The 27,470-nt window shown below is 33.5% G+C and overlaps 1 protein-coding gene across 1 annotated transcript in view; it reads left to right on the top strand.

Moving 5' to 3' along the window:
- Positions 1-27,470, top strand: part of LOC150086187 (histone H2A deubiquitinase MYSM1-like) — a 61,151-nt gene that overhangs the window by 20,333 nt on the left and 13,348 nt on the right. The window contains exons 4-7 of the mRNA XM_090373770.1: positions 9,727-9,826; positions 12,024-12,122; positions 17,410-18,245; positions 25,453-25,619. Coding sequence (XP_090229896.1) covers positions 9,727-9,826; positions 12,024-12,122; positions 17,410-18,245; positions 25,453-25,619 — 1,202 coding nt within the window. The remainder of the gene's footprint in view (positions 1-9,726; positions 9,827-12,023; positions 12,123-17,409; positions 18,246-25,452; positions 25,620-27,470) is intronic.

Genomic DNA, 27,470 nt, shown 5'->3' on the forward strand with positions numbered 1-27,470 from the left:
AGATAAGCCAGTTGATGTTGCTAAGGAAATGAACAGATACTTGCATTGATCTTTACAGATGAAAGACCCTTTATAATGAGGAGAGGCTGTGCTAGTGAAGCTGAGCAGTATGAAATTAGTGATATTAAAATTAGAGACAATTGGTTATTAGAAAAAATTTTTGATCTGAAAGACAAGTAAGGCTTTTGCAGTTGATGGTACATACTCATTAATTTTGAGAAGCAGTGAGAGTGTATTGAGCCATTAAGGTTAATTATGGTGGCATCATTGGATTCAGGAGAGAATACTTTGGATTGCAGAAGTGCCACTGCATCATATACTGATCGGTACATATACCAATACTTAAATATACTTCTAAGAGTGAAATAGGTAACTTCGGTTGTAAGGAAAAGCATACAAGGACACTTATATAGAAATGGAATTTTGAAGGTCACACAACATGGTTTTGTTAAGGGTAATTCATGTTTAACTAATCTAGTTTGACACAGTTATTCATGAGCTGGATGCAGGAAATAATTTCAACACCATTTATCTGAGTTTTAGCAAAGTGTTTGATTCAGCTCCTCATGAGAGCTTACTATATAAGCTGGAATCACAGATAAGGTTCTAAGATTTATCTCAGAGTGGCTGCAGGGTAGGAGGCAGAGGGTTGTGATTAATGGCTAGTTTTCAGATTGGTCTAGGATTAGAAGTAGGGTCCCCCATGGATCGATTCTGGGATCACTGCTGTTTCTGATTTTCATAAGTGACATCAGTGAGGGGATAGTGGGTGTGGTGTCAAATTCACAAATGATGCAACGATCTGGAGAGTGGTTAATGATCAGTAACATGTAGCTCTCCTTCATGATGACTTGAACAGGCTTCAAGAATGGCCAGAAAAGTCACATCTATGTTTTATTGTAGCAAAATGCAAGGTCTTGTAGGGAATAGCAACCATAAAATAACTTTAGCATTAGCATTAGTAGAGGCATTTGATGCAAGAAGGCAAGCTTATAGAAAAATGATTTTCACAATTAAAAATGATTCCAGAACTGGTGGCCATAAATTAAAACTACAAGGAAATCAATTTAATGTACATATAGGAAGTTTTATTTTAGCTAGCTTGTTGTTAAATATTTAAAATAAGTTACCTCCATTGCTAGTTGAAGCTGACAGCTTGGGGAAATTGAATGGTCAGATACAGTTATCTATATGAGGAGGGAAACTTGTAGGGTGTCTTTTTGGTTTTTTTATAGATCTATTTTTTATTTTTATATATTTTTTATTTGTATTTATTTATTTATTTTATTATTATTATTTTGTTTTATTTTTTTGGCCAGTGCAGCGAAATCTGGTGGCTTCCTTGTGGGTTGGTCACTCACACACTAGTAAGACTTTTGTGGATTTATTGGATGATTGTTTTCTGCAGCAGCATGTTCAAGAGGCAACCAGAGAGGGTAATACTCTTGATCTGGTTATCAGCAATGATCATTCGTGTATTAAGAATTTGCAGATAAAGTAACCACTGGACTGCAGTGAACACAGTGTACTGATGTGGGATTTACTTAAAGATATAATTACCATCAGGGGTAAAGGAAAGGGTTTTTGCTTTTGTAAAGGTGAGTACAGTGGTCTCAGACAGTTTTTAAATTCTGTACAGTGGGATCAACTGACGATGTTACCAACAGTAAATTCTAAGTGGGAAGCATTCAAGGAATTAATCGTGGATGCTACTAAAAGTTTCATACCTATTAAGAAATATTGTTCAAGGTTTAGGCCTAAATGGTTATCAAATGAGCTAATGAGACTCGTGACACAGAAGAAAAATGCATGGGATACATATAAATTATCAAGACACTCAGAAGCCTATGGCAGATATAAGCTAGTCTGTAATCAGGTCACAAAGGAGGTTAGGCAGGCGAAGGCAGATTACGAGAAATCTTTGGCAAAAGATGCTAAGAAAAACAGCAAGGATTTCTTTACTTATATAAACTCTAAAAGGAAGGGAATGAATCTGATTGGTCCACTTGATATCAATGGTTCGACTGTTGATGATCCTGCTCAGATAGCAAATGAACTGAATGAGTATTTTGAATCTACATTCACACATGAGGAGTTATTAAGGTTTGAAAATGGCAGAAGGTTATCAAATTGTAGGAGGATGCTTAATGATTTTGTAATAACTGAGAGCAAATTGGAGGAGAAATTGTTGAAGTTAAACATAAGAAAGGCACCTGGGGTGGATGGGATCTATCCAGTTATATTAAAGGAGGTGGCAAAGCAACTAAGCAAACCCTTAGCCATAATTATGAGCGCATCCTTGGACTCAGGGGAGGTCCCCACAGACTGGAGATGTGCAAATGTATCCCCAATTCACAAAGGGGGATCGAAGGGTCACACAAGTAATTACAGACCAGTTAGTTTAACTTCTGTTCCGGGTAAAATAATGGAGTCATTGGTTAAAGATGCATTGCAGGATCATCTACACAAGACTGCAGCAATAATTCAGACACAGCATGGGTTTGTTAAGGGAAAGTCTTGTCTGACAAATTTGATAGGATATTATGATGTGGTTACAAAGGAACTGGATGCAAAAAATAATTTTGATATCATATATTTGGATTTCAGGAAAGCTTTTGACACTGTCGCACATGGAAGACTATAGTACAAATTGGAGCAGAATGGTATTAAGGGTAAGTTGCTACAATGGATAAAAGGATGGTTGAGTGGGAGAAGACAGAAGGTGTTAATCAATGGGTGCTGCTCTTTGTGGACTAATGTTATTAGTGGAGTCCCACAGGGTTTGGTGTTGGGTCCTCTGTTGTTTTGTATATTTATCAGTGATATTGTTGAAGGTATATCAGGCTTAGTGTTGAAGTTTGCAGATGATACAAAGGTTGGCAGGGTTGTTAATGACAGTGGGCTACTGCAAAAGGATCTAGATAATTTGGGCAGATGGGCTAAGAAGTGGCAACTGAAGTTCAACCTTGACAAATGCAAAGTACTGCATATGGCTAGAAGTAACCCCAGAGAAACGTACCAATTGTGTGGTACTACACTTAAGGTGGTATAAAATGAAAAAGACCTGGGAGTAATTGTGCAGTCAGATATGAAGTTTTCTGAGCAATGCAGACAGGCTGCCAGGGCAGGTCATGAAGTTTTGTCAATGATATATGGGAATTTTGCTAGCAGGGAAAAGGAGGTAATTGTCCCTCTGTATAAGGCAATGGTCAGGCCATGCCTTGAGTACTGTGTACAGGTCTGGAGGCCTCATTTTAGGAAGGATGTAGATTTGCTTGAGCATGTACAGAGAAGGGCAACAAGATTGGTGAGGGGAATGAAGGGATCCTCTTACCAAGAGAGGCTTAAGTTCTGCAAATTGTTGGCGCCTCCGTAGCCAGGTGGGAAGGAGCAGCAGCGCGTAGCACACGCTTCTTGATTAGACCGGGGTTCGAGCCCGTCACCACCAAGTACGGAGGATGCGGAAAGGTCGGAATGACCACCGCATATCCCGGAGCAATATGGCCTTAGTTGTTAATGCTCCTAAAAACCAAATAACATCAACATCAACATCTGCAAATTGCAGTGGCTGGAGACTAGGCACGTGGACTGTGATCTGATTGAGGTGTATAAGGCCTTGAATGGCTTGAGCACGCTGAATTCTGATGGAATCCTTCCACTTGTCCAGATTACGAACTTAAGGGGGCATAAATTCAAATTAAGAAAAGACAGATGTAGAATAGATGTGTGGAAATTTGCCTTTAGCCAGCGGGTGGTTAATTGCTGGAACAAACTTCCATCTGTCGTGGAAGTTGATATGTTAAATAAATTTAAGGAGGAACTGGACAAGCATTTGGAGGGAATGGTGTGATTTTTTTTTTTTTTTTTTGGCTGATGCTGCATAAGCTCATACACTTGCTTTCTTGCATCACATGCCACTACTACTACTGTGTAACTTATACAAATAAAATACATTGTAACAGACATTCACTGCAACAGGCAGAAACATTAGAGCATAAAATGCTAAATTAAATTGTTTTTTTTTTTTATACCTAATAAATTTTTGAATACAGTATTCTAATAGCATTTCTTTCTCTGCAATATGTTTGACTAAGTAAAAAAAAAAATTAAACAGATATTTCTATTGGCGGTCACACTATACGCTTCCAGTTTTGGGGATCTGTCAGATCTTCATGTTAACAATAACTTGGCAAAATGAATTAATGGAACCTTACCTGAATTAATTAAATCTAACCTGAAGAGAAATTGTTGACAATAATACCATTACAGTATATTTCTTCATTGTGCATCTAATCACATAACAAAATTTCAAGCAGAATTCTCTATGCCATGGATTTAACACATCTGCTGCCCGAATGCAAACTTGTGTCCAAACATACAGCAATTCTTGTGCCTCAAATTTTTATGCCTCACTGCACACATGCATCCATTCAATTGTGGTCAATAAATGAGCACTGTAAAAGGAAAGGCACATGAAATGAACAACTTAGCGAGATCAGCACACTGATTGAACCATGGGCTATTGCATTATGGCTGGGATTTTTCTTAGTGTCAGTCACACTGTCTAGAGAGTTGTATACTTGGCACATAGTTTCATATGTTCTTTGCTTATTTTATCTAGTTTAGTGTTTTTTGAAAGAAGTAATGGTAAACTATTTTAGAGATTATGCTTTCTGAATTTTAATTGTTTTTTGAAAAACAAAACATCATCCTTAGTGTGTATCTACTGATAAAATTTTGTGTGAAAACTATTTTTCTATAAAATGTTACCCTAAAGTGTTGTTATGATTGATCCACAGCTTGGGACATCAGAACTGAAAAGGAACAGGGAGGGACAGTATGTTGAAGCTGATGACATTGAATCAGCTCTTTATAATAAGCCATCTGATACTAAAATTGTGGATTCTGAATCTTGGTCAAATGCATCGTTGATGTTAGAACTCTACAAACAACAGATGCCAGTGTTACTTGGAGTGATGATTCTTCTCAGATGAAATCCATTTACTAAAAAATACTTCCTACTTATTCAGTGCCCCAAGAGAAGTAACCCAATGTACACATAAATGACTCTCACAAATATAAAAGGCAGCAAATATTATGAATATTTTTAGAGGTTAGATACCTATTAAAGGGAAAATTCAATGGCAAATATTCATAAATGCTAGTGTCATAAGCTGATGTTAGACCCTCATGCATTTGTTACCTTTAGATATTTAAATGTTTCTGTTGTATTTTAGCATTTTTATTGGAAGACTGTCTTAAAATTTACCAAAAGTGATAGCCAGGAAATATAAGTATAGTTATTTATTTCTTATTTGGAAAAGATCTCTTGTTTAGTAGAAACTTATTCAGTGCTCTGATTTTAAGGAACAATTAAGAGCACTAAGCAGGGAAAGGCTGCTTAATACACATTGAGGAATTGAATTTAAAAAATAAAGATCTCAAACAATAGGACTGAACATGCTGTTCAGCAGCATTAATTATATGTAAATTGCAAGTAAGATTGCTTTCCAGTTTAATTTAAAAACTGATTTTCATAACACAGTACAAGTGTACATTTCTCTAATTATAATTCCCTGCATGATGGATTAAAAAAAGTACATAATTTATAGAATCTATCATTCCACCATGCTTCTCCCTGATGGTTTCAATTAATATTCAGTTTATAAATCATTAGGGAAAATTATATTGTGTTATATTTTACTCAAGAAAGTCAGACAATTTCTGATATTTTTTTTTCATTTATGTATTTATTTTTATACCTCTCCTGAAGTAGTTTTGGGACTTTGTGGGGAAAAAAGTAAAAGAGAAATTTTAGACTGGTTGATGACTGATTGTTGAAAAAAAGGACAGCTTCATTTTTTTGATTAAGTAACAGTTGTTTTATTCTAGCAGTCAGTAAGTTATATTCACAAGTTTTAGGTTTTTGCAGCCTAGAATTATTTTTGTTGTCTTCCTCACACAGTCCAGCTTTAAAATTAAAAACAATAACAAAAAAAAAAAAAAAAACCCCATTATTTGGAATAAATATAATGTTTAAGAATTATTTATTGTTGGGTTTGTATGAACCAACATATAAAGCACTCTAGTAAAACATTTTGTAAACTCTTTAGACATCTTAAATGTTAATTATTTATATGGTTTTAATGTGTGTGGTATTTGGAACTCTCAAAATCCTGCAATCTAGGTTTTTGGGAGCATTTCTCATAGTACCAAACTGTTTTTTTTTTCCTCTCACTTCTAATGTTTCTGTCACTACATACTGCACAGTCTCCTTATTTGAATTCTCATCTAACATCACAAAATGAGGACAGATTCAATTTGTCTTTGGCATCTGAATTCATTAGCATTTTTCTAGAAAGAATGGATATCTCTTGCTAGCTGAACAAGCAATTTCTTTCAAACTGCTTGTGAGAAAGATTCTTTTCAGTTGGATCTGCCACCTTCATCGAGGTGAAACTTTTCACATTTGAGACTTCTAAATGCGAGAAAAACAATTTCTTTCACCCTCATCCAAAAACTGCTTCAAAAAACCTTCATTACTGTGAAGCAGTTTTTGGATTAGGTGAAGCATGATCCTTGAGGTGAAAGTCAAGTCTGGTTTTATTTAGTGAGTAGTAGACTTTTCAAAATATGGTATAATAGCTGACACATAATCTGCTTCTAGTTACCCAAAATAAATAAATAAATACAGAAAGGTCCACTTTGTTGGCTTTTGAGAATCATAATATTTGAATGACATTTTACCCTTAGAGCTGAGAGAGAGTACAAGACCATTATGATATTTAGTTGTCATGCAGGCTTGAATCATGATCACTCAAACACATATTGTATCCTTGTGCTTGACTTCTTAGCTATGGCAGCCTTTTGTACATTAGTAATAGTATTCACCATATAGTGCAAGGAAGCCACAGACTTTTGCTGCACTGGGGAAAAAAAAACACCAAGTAGATAAGAAAATACAAATTATATGCTTCCCTCCTCATACAGGTAACTATCTAGTTGACCTTTGAATTTGTTACATTGGCAGCCTCAACTACCTGTGAGGGCAACTGGTCCTAGCAAACAAGTCACTGGCTAAATGAAAAATTTCCTACAATCTAATCTGAATCTCAACCCCTGTAATTTGAATGTGTGGCCCTTATTTTTAGAATTCTTTATAACTGTGAAAATTCCACCCTTGTTCATTTTACTAATCCCTCTCAGTGCCTTATAGATCTCAATTAGGTCACCTCTGAGGTGCCTGGTTGCAAAATTCTGTAGCCCTCGTAATTGGAGTCTTTCTTTGTATGGTTGTCCTTTTGCCAATCTCTGCTATTCGAGTTGCTCATCTTTGGATGCTTTCAAGAAGCTCAATGTCTTTTTTCAGATGAGGTCTTCATACTTGAACACATTATTCCAAATGTGGTCTTACAATTGCCTTATACAGTGGGATTATGGCCTTTCTACCTCTACAGGATAATGTTCAATAAATCATCAATAGAACATCATGGCTTTTCCTGGCTGCCTGTTTACACTGTTCAGAAAACTTCATATGTCTGTATTGTAACTCCCATATCCCTTTCTTCCTGTATTGTTTTTAATTAAAATCCACCAAGTGTATAATTTATTTTGGGGTTGCTCTTCCCCAAATGTGTAAGACCTTGAAATATTTTTGAAGAGGATAAAAAGGATTAAATTTAATTGTTGCCAGCTTAGAAGAGAGGAAGAAGTTTAATTTTTCATTACATAATTCCTCGTTGTCTAGATGCTAAATGGTTATTAATCTAAAAGAATAGTTTATTTATGCATGTTTTGCATGCATAGCTAAAACACATGCAGTTCATCTAATAAATGCACGTTGTAATATTGAATACAGATAATTAACCAAAGAATATAGAACACTTCTTTGAATTAAATATACTTGTTTAATTTGATTAACTGTAAATTTTAATAAAATTAATTTATCATATGTTTTGATTCCTCTCTGTATGCTTTTCTCAGTGATTTAGATTAAAAACAAAAACTTGGCAGATGGCAGCATGTACTAAAAAAAATTCAACAGTTTATGTGTTAGAGGAACATATTGTTTGAAGCATTCTTCAAAATAAATTAATTTTTTTTATACCTTTGGATAACTACATAAGATCAGAGGAGTTTATGAGATAGAGAGAATACAAGGTCATTGCCATATATAATGGTCAATGCTTCTGTACCCTAGTGCTTGACTACTCTGCTATGGTAGCCATTTCTACATACATTGCTGAAGAGGATAAAAAATAAATAAATTTAGCTGTTACTAACTTGTAAGAGAAAGAAATGCAATTTTTCATTGCATAATTCCTCAACCCTAGATACTTAATGGTTAGATTTAATGTAAACGAATAGTGTTTATTTATGTATGTTTTGCATTGCATAGCCATCTAAATAATTGCGTGTCGTAATGTTGAATTCAGATAATGAATAAAGAATATAGAACACATCTTTGCATTAAATATACTTGTTTAATTTTGATTAACTGTAAATTTTAATAAAATTAGCTATTATCATGTGTGTTGATTCCTTTCCATATGCTTTTCTCAGTAATTTAAATTAAAAGCAAAAAACTTGAATTAAAAACAAAAAAAGTTGAAATAATTAAATTAACTTATATTGCAACTACAATTATTGCTTACATAAAAAGGAATTAAACTCCTCACAAGTTATTTAGCTAAGCATAAGACAGATGCAAACAGGACTGTAATGTTTCTTTGTTTGTCATTACTTGATTTTATATAATCAAGGACTCCAGCTGCAATATTAGTTAATTTACTTCCATTTTTTTATTTAAATTACCAGGGAGTATACACAGAGAGATATCAAAACTTAAAATTTTGAATTAATCAAAATTAACTAAATATTTTTAACGAAGAGAAGTGTTCTGTATGGACGACCTACATATTAATTAGTACACACTCTGAATACCAGTTAAAAACAGTTAATTTTTTTGAAATTTATAACTTTTATTTTATAAATATAATCTGTCAGTCTAACATTTTATTCCTCTGAAGTGCACTTTAATTTTCCTAGGTGTGGATATAATCACCATTCTGGTGGGCTGATAGCTAATAAGTACAGTTTTAAGGATGGCAATAGCATTCCTATTATGAATTATGACAGGAATTTCCATAATAGGAAGTCCTCCATGATAATATAATGAGTTCACTAGTTATTTATTTCTGTTTAGATCCCAGTGGAGACTGGAGGAATTTGTTGAGATCTCTTCAGTCAAGGCTGCAATTAGCTGATCTCAAACAAATGGAGTAGCTTCTCCCATAAGTTATTCCAGGTTTTTGAGGAAATGATATGCAAATGATGCATATCATTTCCTCAAACACACACCTATAAGGACATAATAATATATAATAGACCACATGAACTAATATACCATAAACTGGTACACTAATAATAGCAAATACACCAAACACCCTCAACCAATGAACCAGCCACAGTGAAAAGTTGCTGCTTGATTCCAAAGATGGTCATTGAAATTTCTGAACCAAAATTAACATTGGGATCAAAGCTAATCTCACAACGTAGTGCATAAAAACCATTTTTTGGGACCTGGAACTTTTTGAAAACCTGCACTGAAAAAACTATTTTAGTGCAGATTTTCACTCAACCAGTCCAAATAAAAATAATTTACTTTATATTAGTATTAATAATTAGTAATTTGAAGCTATTTTAAAATCAATTATTAATTTTCAGAAAATCATTATATATGGAAAAAGGTACCACCATTCAGAAGAAAAGTAATCAAAGGATGTCTTGGACAGAAGAAGAGAAAGTTTTATTTCTAAAAGGAATGGTAAATAGTGTTCATATTACCTTTTGCAAGTCACCTGTAGTCACATGATGCATGCTAAAGTCCTATACAATTATTTCGTTGCAGTTGAATATAGTGAAAGCAAACAAATTTGCTTATAATATCTATTTGTTTTATTTTGTTTTAAATTTATTAGATAGTATGAATCAGAGCTGTAATACTCAATATGTTCTACGTTGATAATAATATTAGTAAATTAATAAGAGGAGTTTACCTCAATATAGTACGTAGAACACTTCCGTATGATACCCTCCAGAAATTAAAACGGAAAAAAACGAAAAAATCGACGACTTACCGGTACATTAAAGTAAAATATAAATAATTAAATAATCAATTTAACACAATTCAAAATCAAATTAACGCAATTAAAAGAATCTAACGAAAATATTCGGCCGAGTGGGTAAAGTACCTGCCCGGCAACCCAAAGGTCGCGGGTTCGATTCCCGCCTCGGGCTTGGATCAAAGTACTGCAAAAACCTTGGGAGGTGCAATATGGCCACAGAAGCCGATGCGCCAACAACTACCAAATCAAAAAAAAAAAAAAAAAAAAAAAAACCGAAAATATTCAAAACGATTTTCCTTCCTGAAGCTGACAATGCTTTTCGACCGACTGTCGTGATCACAGGAATGAAAATTACCGAATCAGGCTAAACCTGCAACTTAAATAGTGATTATATGTCTTCGCGCATGCGCGTAAAGGTCCACGCATCGGAGATCAAATATGGCCGCCGAACATTAACAGAATTCTCGTGTAATTTAATTTCAACGGTTTCTGCAATTAATAGTCGCGTATAATTACGTTGAACATTAAGTATTTTGGCCTCGTTAAATAAAAAAGTATGTTTTTCGTTAATGGCATGAGAGGCTAATTCTGACGCTGCTGAACGAGAAGCACGAACTGAGGCTTCGTGTTGATTTACACGAATATTAAGAGAAAACCGCGTCGAACCTTGGTAAGACGAGTCGCAATCACCGCAAGAAATGTTGTATACCAGATCATTAATTTGAGTTGCGAACGCGGAAAGAACCGAGCGATTGTTCAGTATAGTGTGTAACTTCCGTATAGGCCTAGCTATAATTTTAAATTCGGTATCTTTAAAGAATCTGTTAAGCTGTTTGTGCCACTGTTCAACATATGGGACAGAAATAAAGTATTTTTTGATATTACTATTGTTGATTGTAGTATTTTGTATCCTATCCTTAGCTTGTACCCTAATTCGATTTATTGTGTTAATGGGATAACCCCTGTTTAAGAATCTGCTAGTTAATATTTGTATTTCTGAGTCCAAAGCAGAATCCGTCGTTGAACATTTATAGGCATTTAGAAATTGATTAAAGATAATCGATTTTTTGTAGGTGAACGGGTGATAGCTATTATAATGTAGCTATCACCCGTACGTAGTGTTCTACGTACTATATTGAGGTAAACTCCTCTTATTAATTTACTAGTTTTAAATTTATATATGTTTTGGGGGAATGCATGTAGCAAATTATTGAAATGTAATTTTAGTTATGGCAGTAATTTGGATAAGATGTTTTTGGTGCTACTGCAAATTCAATTTAAAGATGAGTGGATGGTGGTGCCAATTTTGATATGTGGTAAGAAGGCTATAGATGTTCATTGTCAGTCGTAGAACATCTGTGAAAATTGTAGCCTTCTCACCACATGCCAAAACTTCACTACATCTACTGACAGGCATCTATTGACATAATTTCATAGAAAGAAGTCAAAGCGAGTGAAGTCAAGCAACTGCAAAATAGGTCTCTCCCTCTCTCACGCACCTTGACACTTTTTTATCTTATTTAAACTATTTTATGAACTGATTGCAATTTGTTGCTTTCTTCTTTAATTTTCCTTGATAGTTCCTTTTATTATATATATTTATTTTGATATTGACATCCTGGATGTACATTGCATATTTTCCTCTGAAATTTTTATCTTTGAATGCTTCCACTTACAACATAGAAGGAAAAACAAACTTTATTTTATTTACTTCATACAATTCCTTGAAGGTTTTTGTTTCTATATGTATAACATTGCCTAAAAGAAATGCACTAATCGAAACATTCTGCAGTTAAATAACACTTTAGATTACTCTATTCTATTCTTCATTTACATCTTTCTAATGTGTATATTTAGGATGTTTATTACATTTGACTGTTATTTTATTTTATCTAGGAGTCATTTGGAAATAAATGGAACAAAATCTCCAAATTTATTGGATCAAGAACAACACTACAAGTAAAAAATTTTGCCTATCAGATTCTAAAAAATCAGGTATGTACATAATTTTCAACAGTGCTTTGAGTATTTACAGTTGTTATGCTTTTTAAGATGTGCAGACATGTATATGGAAAGCTGATAATGGTATTTTCTTTTTTTATAATTATCCATCAAAAGAATTTCAGTGCTGTTATAAAGCTAACCCTAAATTTTGTAGTTGTTATCTACCAAAAAAAAAAAAAATTAATACAAATACTTGAACCAAAGACAAGCTTCATATGCTTTCTTGTCTTTAGCTCTTATTTTCTTACTACACTTCCAAATATTCTCACAGAAATTCAGAAAATCAGTAAAATTTGCCTTCATCATTATGCTGTACAATTACATTATTGTCACTGAATACATATTTATCATTGGCTGACTTACTCATTGTCTTCTCAAATTGTGATCTTTGTGTCTGTGTTTTTAATAGGCAGAACTTTTTTAAAGTGAAATAGCAAAAAATAAATAAAACAAACTGTGCTGTAAATTTACATGTGTTTAATCTATCATTGGTTGAGCTGGTGAACTTTAGCACAAAAGAATCAGGAGACCGAATATCACAATAACTGTAAATTAGGTTATTTTTTCCAAATAACTATGTAATTGTGGACTATCACCAGGCTGAGTGTTGGTTCAAAACAGTAAATATATAACAAAATTACAACCACGAAAACAATTAACCCTTAGTTTGTCATAAAAAAGCTGTCACCAAATACTAGCTGGGTCCATTGGGCCCATTTTAAAGAACACATGGAATATTCTAGAACTTTTATTTTTTACTTGAAACTTTTGCTCATAAGATTTTAAGGTATATGGTAAAATAGTAACAAAAAATTTTCAAACATTTTTTCCCATATATGTATAAAACCTTATAATAAAATAAAATAACTTTTGAATGCAAAAATATATCATAGCAAGCTCAGTATATGGAAACTAATTATTTAGTTCATAATACATACTGCACAAGAATACAAATATTAATTATTATCAACCAAAAAAAATTTAATTGCAAACATATATTACTTCTTTTATATATTATATAATTTATATATAACTCCTTACAAAAAAAAAAAAAAAAAAAACTTTATTTGCAAAGTATATTACATTTTTTCAATGCAAGAATTGCAAAGCACCTGAGAATGTTCAGTACAAACAAGCTTATTGCAATGGACACAAACTGTTCACATTTTTCTATCCATTTTGTATCCGCAAAACACACATTTTTTTTCCATCCAATGATTCTTTTGAGACAGAAGGTTCTTCAAATATTGAGATAATGAATTATCTTATCAGTTTCCAATTCACCCCAGCAAGTTCTTTTAGTTTATGAGAAATCATCTTCTCTCTTTATTGCCCTTGTTTTCTTAACTTTCTGAATAAAATTCATTCCATACAATAAAAGCATTTACTGCACTAACATAAATCATATTGTAGAATAAAGTCATAGGCCATCTTTGAGATATTCTGCTACAACTATAGTTTCCCACCATATGGTCAAGTGTGCAATTATAATACAAAATTGCTTCTGGTTTCCTGTTTGGGCATACTGAGTTTATTGATGGCTGGGAATGCAGACTACTCAGTAGAGTGACAACATTAATTTTTCTTCGGGCAATAGGAAAGAATCATTGAATTTCTTTGAAATCCAAACAAAGTGTTATTTATCACTCTTCCTTTTCCACTTGTAAATTCAACAGACAGTTCAAGTTTGTTTTTTTTAATTGTGCCAACTAACGTAATTTTTTTGGACAGAACTTCTCAGGCCAATGCTAAGATAGTAAAGAAATTGTCACAAGTTATATTTCCACCTGAATTTTCAAGCTCTTTTATCATATCCATTGTAACTCTCTTCCCTTGGTTAACTTCCCATCCTCCTGCTGGATCTTTTCTTGTATAGATTTGCATTTTACAAACATACACTGTTTCATTCTCACAAATTGCTTAAAATTTTATTCCATATTTTCTTGGTTTTGATGGTATATTTTTGCTGATATAGTAACGTCCTCTGAATGTAACCAACTGCTCATCAACAGTCATACATGATCATGGAATATAAGCTTGTAAATAGCTATTCCAGGTTTTAAAAATATCTTCTCCTGGCACTTGCATTGTCAAAACATAATACCTGAAGAATTTTTTGAAATCTTTGATGACTCATAATTTTGTTAAAAACAAGACCTCCATTGTTTTTGTTTCAGAGTTGGCTGATATTTTAATTTTTTGATTTATAAACACCTATAAGAATTATCAATCCAATGAACTTTTTCATTTCTTCATCATTTATTTCTTTCTTTCCAATCATTTTTGTATACACATTTGCCCTCAGCATTTGTCCACTGAAGGATTATATCAAGTAATTTTTGATGTATAAACAGCATAAAAGAGGAAAAAATACTGTTACATTGTCTTTCTGTGAAACGTGTGGGTCCAGGTACTTTTTGCACAATATTATATGCAGAAGTTCTTCCTCTTGGTTGGCTGAAGGTATGAGAGAGAGAGTCATGTTTCATTCTTTTCATTCTTATCTTTAGATATATATATTGTGGGAACCGAAGCACTTGTGTAGAAGATGATCCAGCTTTGGTATCTTCATATGATGTATTTGAATCAGAGATTTCATTTACATGGTCTATTTCCCCATCATTATCTGACTGAAGACTGCTGCTATCTGTGATTCTAGTAATGCCTTTAGTCAGCAGTCTATGCTTTGACATTATAGGTCAAAAATACAAAAATATTGAGATATATGCAGAAGGTAAGAATGTTAAAGTATTATAAATTTGTGTTATTTTTTCCTTCTATTGCTACCTGAAATATAATAAATGACACAGTGGGACAATACTAAAACTTTTTAATAATAAGACACACTGGATGATGAAATAATTACAAATGGTGGCACAATATGATGATGCAATAAATACAGATTAGTGATGTAATATGGTTATAGGTAATAGTTGATTTGCTTCTAAGCATATGCAATGGTTATAATACAAAAAAATCTGAATAAATAAGAAACATTCTAAAAATTATACTTACATTTATAAAACTTCTGCTTATGAATCCAATGGATCCTCTTGGTAACCAATGAATAAAATAAAATTTTGTGGACAATTTATGGGAATTTTTTTTCAAGCTTCTCTTGAGTACAGACACTGATTTTGGTACAGTTCCTGTTGTTCATCTCCTTGATATGTGGCCTTGTACTGAAAACCATAGATTTCAGGTGCTCCCTAAGGAAAATAATTTATTGGCTTCTGACATAAGCTCACATGCCCCTTCTTGTCCATATCAAAGATCCTGTCCATATCAAAGGAAATGTTTCATTTAACTAGTGTTGTACATCATTAGTTGTAAAATGTGAAAGGAGGAAAGGAACCAGGACCTCTTCTAATATTGCAGGATAGCTATTACTCATAGCATTCTCCTTCATAAAAGTAGGAACTTAAAAGAAAATCTCCATGAAATGCATACCATACTATGATCTGCTGAGATCTTTCTGAGCTTCCTCACTACAGTGACAACATTGTAGTGACAAAATATTTTTTCCCTTTAGAATTCAGGCACCTCCATAGCCAGGTGGGCAAGAGCAGCAGTGTGTAGCACACGCTTCTTGATTAGACCGGGGTTCAAGTCCATGACCACCAAATACAGAGGATGCGGAAAGGTTAGGGAATGACCACTGCATATCCCCAGAGCAATATGGCCTTAGTTGCTAATGCTCCTAAAAACCAAATAACTAACTAACTAACCTTTAGAATTCTTGCAACAGAAGGATGTCTAACTGATACTATAGTGGCAGTACAATTTTTTTCAGGAAACTGCTGGCTAGGTTGAAAGAGAGAACACACAGATTAATAATTTTATTGCAGGTAAAAGCAGGGGGGAAGAGGTTTAGACTAGATCATAGGAAGGAAGGTTTCTTTGTCATAGAGTATTGGTAAATATGAGTTTCTACATTTGGACAACACATTTTGTTTTATCTATGATGTACAGGAATTTTGCTAGTAGGAAGAAAAAGAGGGAATTAGTTCATTATGTAAAGCATTGGTTAGACTATACCTTGAGTATTGTATGCAGGTGTGGAGATCCTATTTCAGGTTATTTACTGGCATAAAGTATTGAGAGAGAAAGAGAGAGAGCAGATGTAAATTTTAAGGAAGGGTTGGACGAATACCTGGATAAAATCAGATGATAGGTTTTTTATTTTTTTTATTTTTAAGGCTGATGTTTTTAACCCTGTCCTTTAATCTGTCATTATTTTGCATTTGGTAATACTAATCATACAAGTGTATAAGGTGCCTCCGTGGGCAGGAGCAGCAGTGCTAGCACACACTTGTTGATTAGACCGGGGTTTGAGCCCGTGACCACCAAATACGGAGGATGCAGAAAGGTCAGGGAATGACCACCGCATATCCCTGGAGCAATATGGCCTTAGTTGCTAATGCTCCTAAAAACCAAAATAACAACAACAACAAGTGGATAAATAGATATGTTAGTCTTCTGCTAGCAAATGATGGGAGAAGTAATCAAGAAATTAAAACTGCAATTGGTAAGACAGCATTTGAGAAGAGGAAGCAACTATTTACAATAGATATTGAGTTAAGGAAGATGTTTATTAAATGTTTTTTATGGGGCTGAGACATGAAAACTAAGGAAGGATATTAAAAAAATTTAAGTTTTTTAGATGTAGAGGAAGGTTATAAATGAGGAAGTACTGAAGAAGATAGAGGGAAAATAGAAGTATGATAAAGGCTATAAAGAAAAGAAAGAGATACTGCATTAGACATGTACTGAGGGAGAGATAGTTTGTTAAAGAAGGTAATTTAAGGAAATGTGATGGATAAGAGACCAAGTGAAAGAAGAAGAATTAAAATAATGGATATTTGACAGAGGTTGATGGTTGTTGTAGATTGAAGGAGAAGACTAGGGACAAGAGAGATGGAGAAGTGCGATTGAGTTGATCACTACAGTCACAGTTGACAGCCAGATCTTGATTTATTTATTATTATTATTATTATTATTATTATTTTATTTTGATTTATTGTAATTACAACAAGAAGGACATCAGACAGTAATGTTAGCTTGCACTAGTTTGTTCTTTGCCACTCTCACAAAGTACCATTTTCTTAAGATGTCCCAAAAGAAAATCCAATTAATTATTGCTATTTTTGTATTACTATGTGATATCTTTTTCATGATTTTTTATCTGTAATATATGTTATTTTATTAATGTTATTTTTAATTTAATTTTATTTAATATTATTTTTGTTTACATTCAATATTTTTGTATCTTTCCTAGGAATCTGTTAGTAAATTACCAAAGAAACAAACAGATGATTATGTGGCAAGTTCAACTTGTAATATGGATACCTCACAGCCTTTTGTCACTGCACAACCTACAGTAATCAAGGTATCTGCAGCAAAATGTGTTAGAAATAAATGCACCAACACACTGGCCAAGAAAAAGAAAAAGTTGAGAATTTCTGACAGAAAGAAACATGCAATATATACATTGCATCTTAAAAAGAAACCTTTAAATTTTGAAAATACTCCATCAGATGTTGTTAGAATTAAATCTCATATTCAGGAAGACTTGGAAGAAGATGTAGATATAGAAAATGCAGATTGTAATTCTGAGTCAAATGGAGATACATCTGGTGATGATATTTCTGGTAAGCAAACATCACAGAATAATCGGCAGCAAATTTGTAATAAGGCAGAAGGTAAAGAAGTGTCTAATTCAAATCCAAAGAATGATTTATTATGGTCCGATATGGATTTGAATACTCAAAATTATAAAGTGGAACATGAAAGCAGACAAGATAAGCAGTCACATTTTGTACATGGGTTAAAAGTTTCTAGTGACACAATAAAAGAAGATAAAAATTTGTTGTTAGGAAGTTTAGCTAGTGATGATTCTGGAGGCAAAATTCTGAATGAATTAAAGAATTCTCAAGATGGTTTACTTAAAAGTGCTGAAAAAACTGAATGTAATCTTAAAGAGTTTGGAAAGGATTTAGATGTACGTACAATGATTCCACAAGAACTAGTGGTTGACAAAAGTAATGTGTCAAAGGAGGAAAGAGAGGCATTTTGTGAATTTTTTGAAGGAAGGTCTCAGAAAACACCTGAAAGGTATGTTGTAATAATTAGTTGGTTTAGAAATTTTTTTAATAATTTTTCATTTTTAGTAGTGCTGGATCTGAAAAACTATCACATGTCAATGATACAGAATTGCAGGGGATTAGGTTAATTCAGAAAATAAAATGTGACATGTTTGAGATACATTACTTCATTAGATAAACGGTCACAGGGATTTTTCTGCTCCCTCGAAAGATCAATTCCTAGAACTAGGTACTAGAGCTTGGTATGTTCAACTCAAAAATAAATGCCATTATTCATAGTTCCACCTTACTTGTTAATATATTTTTAAATTATAAAGTATTTAGGGGCAAAGGCCTCATGCTACGAGGTAGAATGACTAACATGTAGGTTAGTGCAAATGCATCATTTTAACATAGCTATCTACCAAAGTAGTTGAATTAATTAATTAAATTGGCACCGTTTTGGTTATATCTCATATTGTGACTGCCTTCACAATGAGTTGCCATGGTATTGTACTACCTCGAATAAATAACACTTCACCAGTGGAGAAGACTATTTATTCTCGGCAGAAGAGAAGCCAGCAAGCTTTGAAACGGTGCCGTCTGGGTGGTGGCATCCGCCGAGAATAAATAACAATAGTCTTCTCCACTGGTGAAGTGTTATTTATTTGAGGTAGTACAATACCATGGCAACTCGTTGTGAAGGCAGTCACAATATGAGATATAACCAAAATGATGCCAATTTAATTAATTAATTAAATTAATTAATTCCACTACTTTGGTAGATAGCTATGTTAAAATGATGCATTTGCAGTAACATATATGTTATATTTTTCAATTTAAAAAGATTTTAAAAAGTTAGTCTCAACCATGGATAATGATATTTATCTTTAAGTTGGACATAAAACCAAATTCTAGTGCCCAGGTCTTGGCATCGATCTTTTGAAGGAGCAGAAAGTTCCCTGTGATTGGGTATCTAACACAGTAATGTGCCTCAAATCTGACAGACTATTACATGTATTAAGAATATTATGTTAAAGAATAGGTTTAGTATTATACCCAAAAAAAAATAGGAGATTATTTCTGTTGTCCCTCTTGATTTTTCTAGTGTAATTACTTTTTCAGGGCCATCAAAGAATGTTAATGTGATTAAGCATATATACAAGAGTGGTTTTAAGTTCATCTGGACTTTACATTTTACAAGAAATACACAATAATTGGTATATAGAAGTTAAACCAGTTATAACTGACACAAGAAACATAATGTAAGGTAAAGTAGTGTGACAGATAAGACTAATGCCACTTAACTAATGAAGTTGATAGCCTAAATAAGTTTAAGGCTCAGCTGGACAGGTATTTTGAACGATCGAGGGGTGAAGTGGAAGTGGTTATTTTTTATTTATTTATTTATTTTTTTTTTTTTGGCTGATGCTGCATAAGCTTGCTTTCTTGCATCAAATGCCTCTACTAATGCTAACTAATGGGTGCCTCCGTAGCCAGGAGCAGCAGTGCGAGCACACGCTTCTTGATTAGACCGGGATTTGAGCCCGTGACCACCAAATACGATATGGAGGATGCGGAAAGGTCAGGGAATGACCACCGCATATCCCTGGAGCAATATGGCCTTAGTTGCTAATGCTCCTAAAAACCAAATAACAAACAAACAACAACTTTACTAATGACTGAGTATTATGTCCATCTGTAAAATAGGAATATATGCATGAAGCTAAATTATAAGTAAAATATGTATTGAGCTAAGGTAGTTTGTAAGTATCCCAGCATGTGTGCCATGAGCCAAACTGTGAAGAGCTTGCATAAGAAAAAAATAAAAGTAAAATAAAATATATACACAAAAGGCCAGTTATTAAAGTTCCCTAGCACCATTCAGTACATCTAAGCCATAATTAGCAGCAACTATCTGTTTCTGATTGTTATCTGCTAGTTAAGGCTAGGCCTGAAGATTGACTGCATGTCTAGCTGGGATTAGGATTATGTTATACAGTTTAGCAGCTTACTGGTAGAATAACATGAGCTCAACAGATATGACCATACAAGTATATACAAATCAGAGCCAACCATATTAGCATTAGTAGAGGCATATGATGCAAGAAAGAAAGCTTATACAGCATCAGGAAAAAAAAAAAAAAAAAAAACACACCTTCCCATTTCACCCATCCATTCACTCCAAATTTTAGTCCAGTTCTTCCTTGAATTTATTAAAGCTATTGACCTCCACAGCAACAGATGGAAGCTTATCCCAGCAGTCAACGACCCGCTGGCTAAAGGCAAATTTCCGCACATCTCTTCTGCAACTGTCTTTCCTTAACTTGAATTTATGCCCCCTCAGTTGCGTAAATACGAGCAAGAGCCCATCAGCATTGAGCTTACTCAAACCAAAGGCCTTATACACCTCAATCAGATCACCTTGGAGGTGCCTAGTCTCCAGATTCTGCAATTTGCAGTACTTTAGCCTTTCTTGGGGAGAGCAGCCCTTTGTTCCCCTCATCAACCTTGTTGCCCTTCTCGTACTTGTTCCACCAGCTCTACATCTATCCTAAAATGAGGCCTCCAGACCTGTATGCAGTACTCAAGGTGTGGCCTGACCATTGCCTTCTATTCATAAAATAGGAGAAGTTCCACACAAGTACTCTAATAAATCATGGGTATTAAAATTAGATAGCAAAAAGCTTAAAGGCAAGAGATACAGTTTCTGACAATGGTACTTAGACATATCACAAACTTTGTGCCATAAGTAAAAAAAAAAGTAAAGTGCAGCCATTATCAAACCACTGCAGGATGGAAGCCTCCTCAACAATTTATGCTGAGGGAAAAATGGACCATAATCTGCCACGCTGGTCCAGTGTGGGTTGGCAGATCGACCGTATTCAGCAGTCAGGGGCTTGAACCCCGGTCTACTCAAAGAGCGCGTGCTACTGCACTCCCGCTCCTGCCCACTCGGCTACGGAGGCCATCCATTAAAACAGTTTGCTGAAACCATACAATTAGGTAATTAATTCAGTAAAAACAAAGAATAAAACTGAATGAAGAAACAAAATTAACCACAAAAAATTCAAAGTTCCACTGACAAATAATTGATCTTGGGATTATCCATCAAGTTCTATATATAATCTTGCTATTAACTTGAATAATACTCCAATGGCATTCTGATAACATTAAGAAAACATGAAAATACATGGTGAACAGTTTGATAATTATAGCAAGTATTAGATGTTGAATCTTAAAAGTATGGCATTTTGCTATAGCCAAACAAAAAACAAAAAGAAACACAAATCTGAGGAGCAGAATAACAGTGCCAAAGAGGATTTATTTTTAAACCAAGCTGAGCACAAATCAGAGAACCTAAAGATGAAAATAAGATATTAATATAAACATATACTAAAAATCTGATAAACAGCTGGTAGAACCATGCAGAGGAGTGACTAAGTATATCTAACAAATCCATGCTAATTAGCTGAAATTAGAGTATTAATATTAGTATTAGCAGTGGCTACAAGGTGCAAGGAAGCCTATGGCTTATGCTGCACCAGCCAAAAAAAAAAAAATAAAAATAAATAAATAAATTAAAAAAATAAGAAGAAAATTAAAAAAATAATAATAAATAAGAGAAAAGAAAATAGACAACCTGTTTCCCTCCTCCCACAGGTAATTATCCGGCTGACCTTTGAATTTCCCCAAGCATGGGTATTATGTCAGCCTCTACTACCCATGTGGATAACTTTTCCAGTAATTTATAACTCGCAGGCTAAAATAAAACTTACTGAAATCAATTCTAAACATCTTCCCCTGTAACTTGAAATTATTGCCCCTAGTTCTAGAATCATTTATAAACATGAAAATAGATACATATACTATTGGCAACATAATATAAAATTAGGAGGAGGAGATTCAAATCTCCAGTCATAATGGAGCAAGAATAAATGACAACTATCTTCTAAAATGGAACATTTTTTCTTTTTTATCTTATTTTTATCTTTAAGGGTTTTTTTTATGATCTTCTTCTGTACATGGCAATTCATATCTCCATAGAACTGCAATACAAGCTTAACTTGTATTGCAGTTCTATGGAGATATGAATTGTGTGAACATCACATGGTGAAGTTTTTGTAAAATGCTTCTTAGGTACATATAGGGAATGAAAACTTAAAACTATACTCAAGAAATATTTACCAAGGTTTTGACGTTCTTATGATGTGTAGCACTGAGATGGGTTTATGTAGCAGTGTTTCTTAAGGAGGAATGGGCAAACACGGAAAATTTTGTGGATAATCTGTTTAACTTACATGTTATACAAATGTCCCTAAGAATATAATAACAATGTTCTGAAATTTTTGAATGGATCTGATCTGCTGTTCTATACTTATAGAATATTTTTGGGGGAATTCTGGGCTGTAGAATTGGACTTAAAATTAATTACTGATAATCAAAACATGACCCACTCTTGGAATAAACTCCCATCTACCCTATGTAAAGGTTGGGCATTTATCTGATTTAAGAGAATGAATTGGAAAAAATACTTGAGCAAAATTGGTAAATGAAGTGAGGGAAGGTAGCATACTCTTAGTAGTCCTCCCCCTCAATTCCTATGACGGGATAACGAAATTCAGTAAATTCCATTACCCTGTCACATAAGCAGGCATACCAGTTTATAAAGTATGCTGTTTAAAAAATTATATAAAAATAAATGTTTTTGAATATAAAAATGCATTGTTCATAGCTGAGTCCACTATACTGTCAAAATAAAGGATCGCATCAAAAAGTTGACAGTTTTGAATTATTTCTTGCCTATGTTTAGGTGCTTATTGGTGCTTGTTTGCAACTATGAAATTAGTGCAGCCATCAAAAAGTTAACAGAATGAAATACATGGCTAATAACAGACTGAATTAATTTAACTTTCAAGCATACGGTCAGTTTATATATTATGCTGTGCTGTTATGAATAACTAAACTTTACTCTTATTATAGAGTTTAGTTATGTAAAGTTTTCTCATGTATTTAATGTAAAGAATGCCTCACTTGCATTATGGATAAAGTTCAAGTGATGACACAAGACATTGACTTTAAATTTAGATTTAATAACCATAGAATTAATTAAAATTAAATTCGATAATATCCTCACATTCTAGCTCAGCTTTGACCCTTCTTCGGAGATAATTAATCAATAATAATTGATTAATTATTAGTAGCAGAAACTTGAAACTTAACTAACACTTGTAAGATGTCATCTAGACTGTGCCATGTATAGACATTTTTAATTTAATATTTAAGATATTTTAGTTCCTGTTACTGTGTAGAATAAAAAGATTACGTTTGAAAAAGATTTGTAGAGCTGAGCCAGAATATAAGGCTATTTCTAAATTTAAGTGAATTCTCTAGTCATTAAAAGTGTTCTTTTTGTTGAATTTCTAAGACTTCCATTCATCTCTAAAAAGACATTTCAGTTGTCATACAGTGAAAACTGAAAGTTTTCACTGTATGACAACTGAAAGGTATTTTTATAGAAACTGCTCACAGTTTCTATAAAAGGGAAAGTGAATGCTTAATGAACTGGTGTATCTCATATTTGTGACATCATTCTTCTCACAAATGTGCAATTATTAACTCTTAGTCGTGTCCAGGTCATCCTGAACTTTAGTACACTAGTGTTAAATTAATTCTGAATAAAGTTACATTTAAAAAAAATTAAAATTAAAATTAAATGCTCTTGTGAAACAGTTCTACTCAGTTATCAATATTTTTACCAATATATATATATATATATATATTTTTTTTTTTTGCAATGTACAGTCATACTGCCATGACAATGAATTCAAGGTTACTGTCATACACAGTCTGTTTAAGAAGTAGAGGAATTAGTGCAGTAGGGGAAAAAAAAGAGTATGAATGTAGATATCCTTGTTGTTATAGATCCTTTGTGACAGTATAGTGGGTCTAAGTTTAATCCCATCTATGACTGGAGGAATTTCTAAGTCCTCTTCAATCTAGGTTCAGTCTAGGCCAGCAATGTCCAACTTTTTTTTTTTTTTTATAATTGCCAATAAAGATTAACAAACAACATTTTCGCCACATGAAAAGTTTTTTTTTTTTTTTTTGCGTGTTTCAAAAAAATAAAAATTGTAATGCAAATTTGCCACATGTGGCAAATGGCAATGGAGTTGAACAATGTGAATCTAGACTACAGTCTAGATCCACATTGTTCAACTGGCAGAGGAAGTAGGGTTTTTTCCTGTGAGTTATTCTGAGTTTTTTAGCCCACACAAAATGCAAATTGGCCCATAAAAATGCGCAGTTGTACAGACATGATGAACAATGACACAATGTGACTTAATTTACTAACGTACCTAAAACCCAACAGCAATATTGTCATTATGAATTATTTTACAGTTTTCACTACAACTTTATTTCTGCATATATATTTTATCCTCTAATCTTGATGCCTTTGAAATGTCTGATATTCTAGTTGCTAACTTTGATGTTTTAACAACATCATGAAGACTAAAAAAGGCTAAAAATCATAAACAAATTTTTTTGAAAGACAAAAATTTTTGAATATGTATGCAGAATATATACATATGCAAAGAAACAAAAATCTTACAATAGTAAAAACTTTTAAAATAATTGGTAAAGATAGGGATATCAGTAAACATAAGATAAATCGGCTATTTGCATTCCAAAATATACGAGTAATGTGATCTTTAGTAGAAATGTCAATGACATTTAGGTAAAGCTGTTCCATAAAATAATTTAATTTTTATTTTAATTAAAAATATATAATTCTAAGGTAATCTTGAATATATGCACTAGAGTGGATACTCTACATGAAGTTGAGAGCTAATCTTTTATGAAGTATATGCACATTTGTTGAATGTAGGGCATGTATTAATAGAATTCAGCAATTATTTCTCCTTTTGTACAAGTTGTGGGTGCAGTTGCATGTAATCAGTGGATTAGTATAGATCCTGTAATATAAGTTATTCTTGTCATAAATTGTGCAGAATAAAGTTTAATTATTTGTAATATTGAGTAAATTAAATTACATACTTTGCTGGATCTAACAGACATAGAATCCATTCAAGGAATAACTTAATTTTTTAAATACCCTGCTACCACCCTAATTTTGTTCACTTTAGAAATCTCTTTGTTGCGTCATGGGCTACTTTATCTAAAATTTGTATTTAATATGTAATGTCTATATATTATTAAACTGCATTCTTCTCCAGGTATGTAAGGATCAGAAATCACATCTTAAATTTATGGGAACAATGTAAACCTCACTATCTTACTAAAACAACCTGCCGCAGTGGATTAAACAATTTTGGAGATGGAAGCTGCATTACTCGTGTGCACTCCTACTTAGAACAGATTGGAGCTATTAATTTTGGTTGTGGTAAGTACAGTAAATCTCTCCCTCTTTCTCGAACTTATTTTATTAAAGGGTTTAACAGTAAAATGATATACAAGACTAGAATTTATGAAAATTTGCTAGTTATCCTTATAGCAGTCATCCTACAAAAGCATCTTGGAATCTTCAGTTATTCGGTTTGACTACCTCCTGTTTCTCTGGGGATCAAAGTGGGACTTGATGATTCACATTATCATAATACAGCAACTTGTTGTTCTGCACATGTTGCATTATTGTTTCCAAAACAAATCTCCATGGAACTATTCATGATTGCTTTGGGAAATAGACTAACCTTGTTGCCATTCTCTACACCTGTTCCAATTCTACATCCTTCCTAAAATGAGGCTTTCCAGACCTGTATGAAATACTCACGATGTGGCCTAACCATTGCCTTATACAAAGGGATGATCATCTCCTCTTCTTGCCACTACTGGCAAATTCCTGTATACCGTTGACAAAACTCCATGAGCTGTCTTAGCAGCCTGTCTGCAATGCTCAGAGAACTTTGTGTCAGACTGTACTATTCCCCTAGGTCTTTCTCATTCTCCACCACCTTGAGTGTAGTATGTCCCAATTGGTATGTTATTCTGGGATTCTTGCTGCCCATATGCAGTATTTATCAATGTTAAACCTCAATTGCTACTTTTCAGCCCCTCTGCCTAATTTTTCTAGGTCTTGTTCCAGTAGTACTCTTTGTGATTCCTGTCTTTAACCAACCTGCCAACCTTTGTATCATCTACAAATGTAGACATTAAGGATGCTATGCCACCATCAGTATTGTTAATAAATGTTGAAAACCATAAGGAGCCAAGCACTGAAGTCCAAGGAACTCCACTAATAATATTAGACCAAGAAAAGCAATGCCCATTACTAACCACCCTTTGTCTCCTTCCACTCAACCATCCCTTTATCCATCACAGTAACTTTTTCCCATTGCCACACTGTTCCAGTTTGTACAGCAATCTTCCATGTGTAGTAGTATCAAAAGCTTTAGTGAAATGTACTTATTCTGAAAAAATAATTCTGACATATGATGTTAGAATTTATTTTTTGCATCCAGTTGCTTTGCTACTGAGTCATAGTAGCCAATCAGATTGGTCATACAAGATATCTCTGTAATAAATCCATGCTGTGATTTCCATAGAACTGCATTCCTTTTTTTGTAAAATGTACAAGACAATATATTCAGACTATAATTTAACCACCCACACTATACAGCAGAAATATTAGGGTCAGGCATTCCTGTATGGGTACAGATGATCTTACAATATTTCTTTAACCATCAACTCCATAATTTTCTCTGGAACAGAAGTGAAATTTACAGATCTGTAGCTAACCACTTTGCTTGTCAATCTCCTTTTGTGAATAGGAGAGACATTTGCGCATCCCCCTAAATCCAAGGATGCTGTCATAATTATGGCCAAAGGTTTGCTTGCCTTTTTTTTTTTTTTTTTTTGCTGCTACTTTTAATATAATTGGATAGATCCCATCAGCCCCAGATGCCTTTTTACTTTTAGCTTCAGCAATTTCTCTTCCATTTCTCAGTTATGAGTGTTGCGAAATTATTTATCTCCCAGTTATAACATGGTACATCTCTGGTATAACTAGGAGATAAATAATTTACCTACACAGAATTGTCTCAGGTTATACTGTATGGTGCTAAAAAGGCTGTCTGAGTGGTACCACATTACATACTTCTCTTTAGGGAAGCATTACTTATTTGTAGTATAGTGTTGTGGGAACTCATTTTGATAGCTTCACAGTGTGAAAGATCAATACTCTGCACTAAGACTGGTCTTAATTGAACAGACTTTTGATTGCTCTTCCCTGTACTTG

Source organism: Mastigoproctus giganteus, chromosome 5 (assembly GCF_048544385.1).
Source record: "Mastigoproctus giganteus isolate SK-2022 chromosome 5, ASM4854438v1, whole genome shotgun sequence".
Taxonomy (NCBI): domain Eukaryota; kingdom Metazoa; phylum Arthropoda; class Arachnida; order Uropygi; family Thelyphonidae; genus Mastigoproctus; species Mastigoproctus giganteus.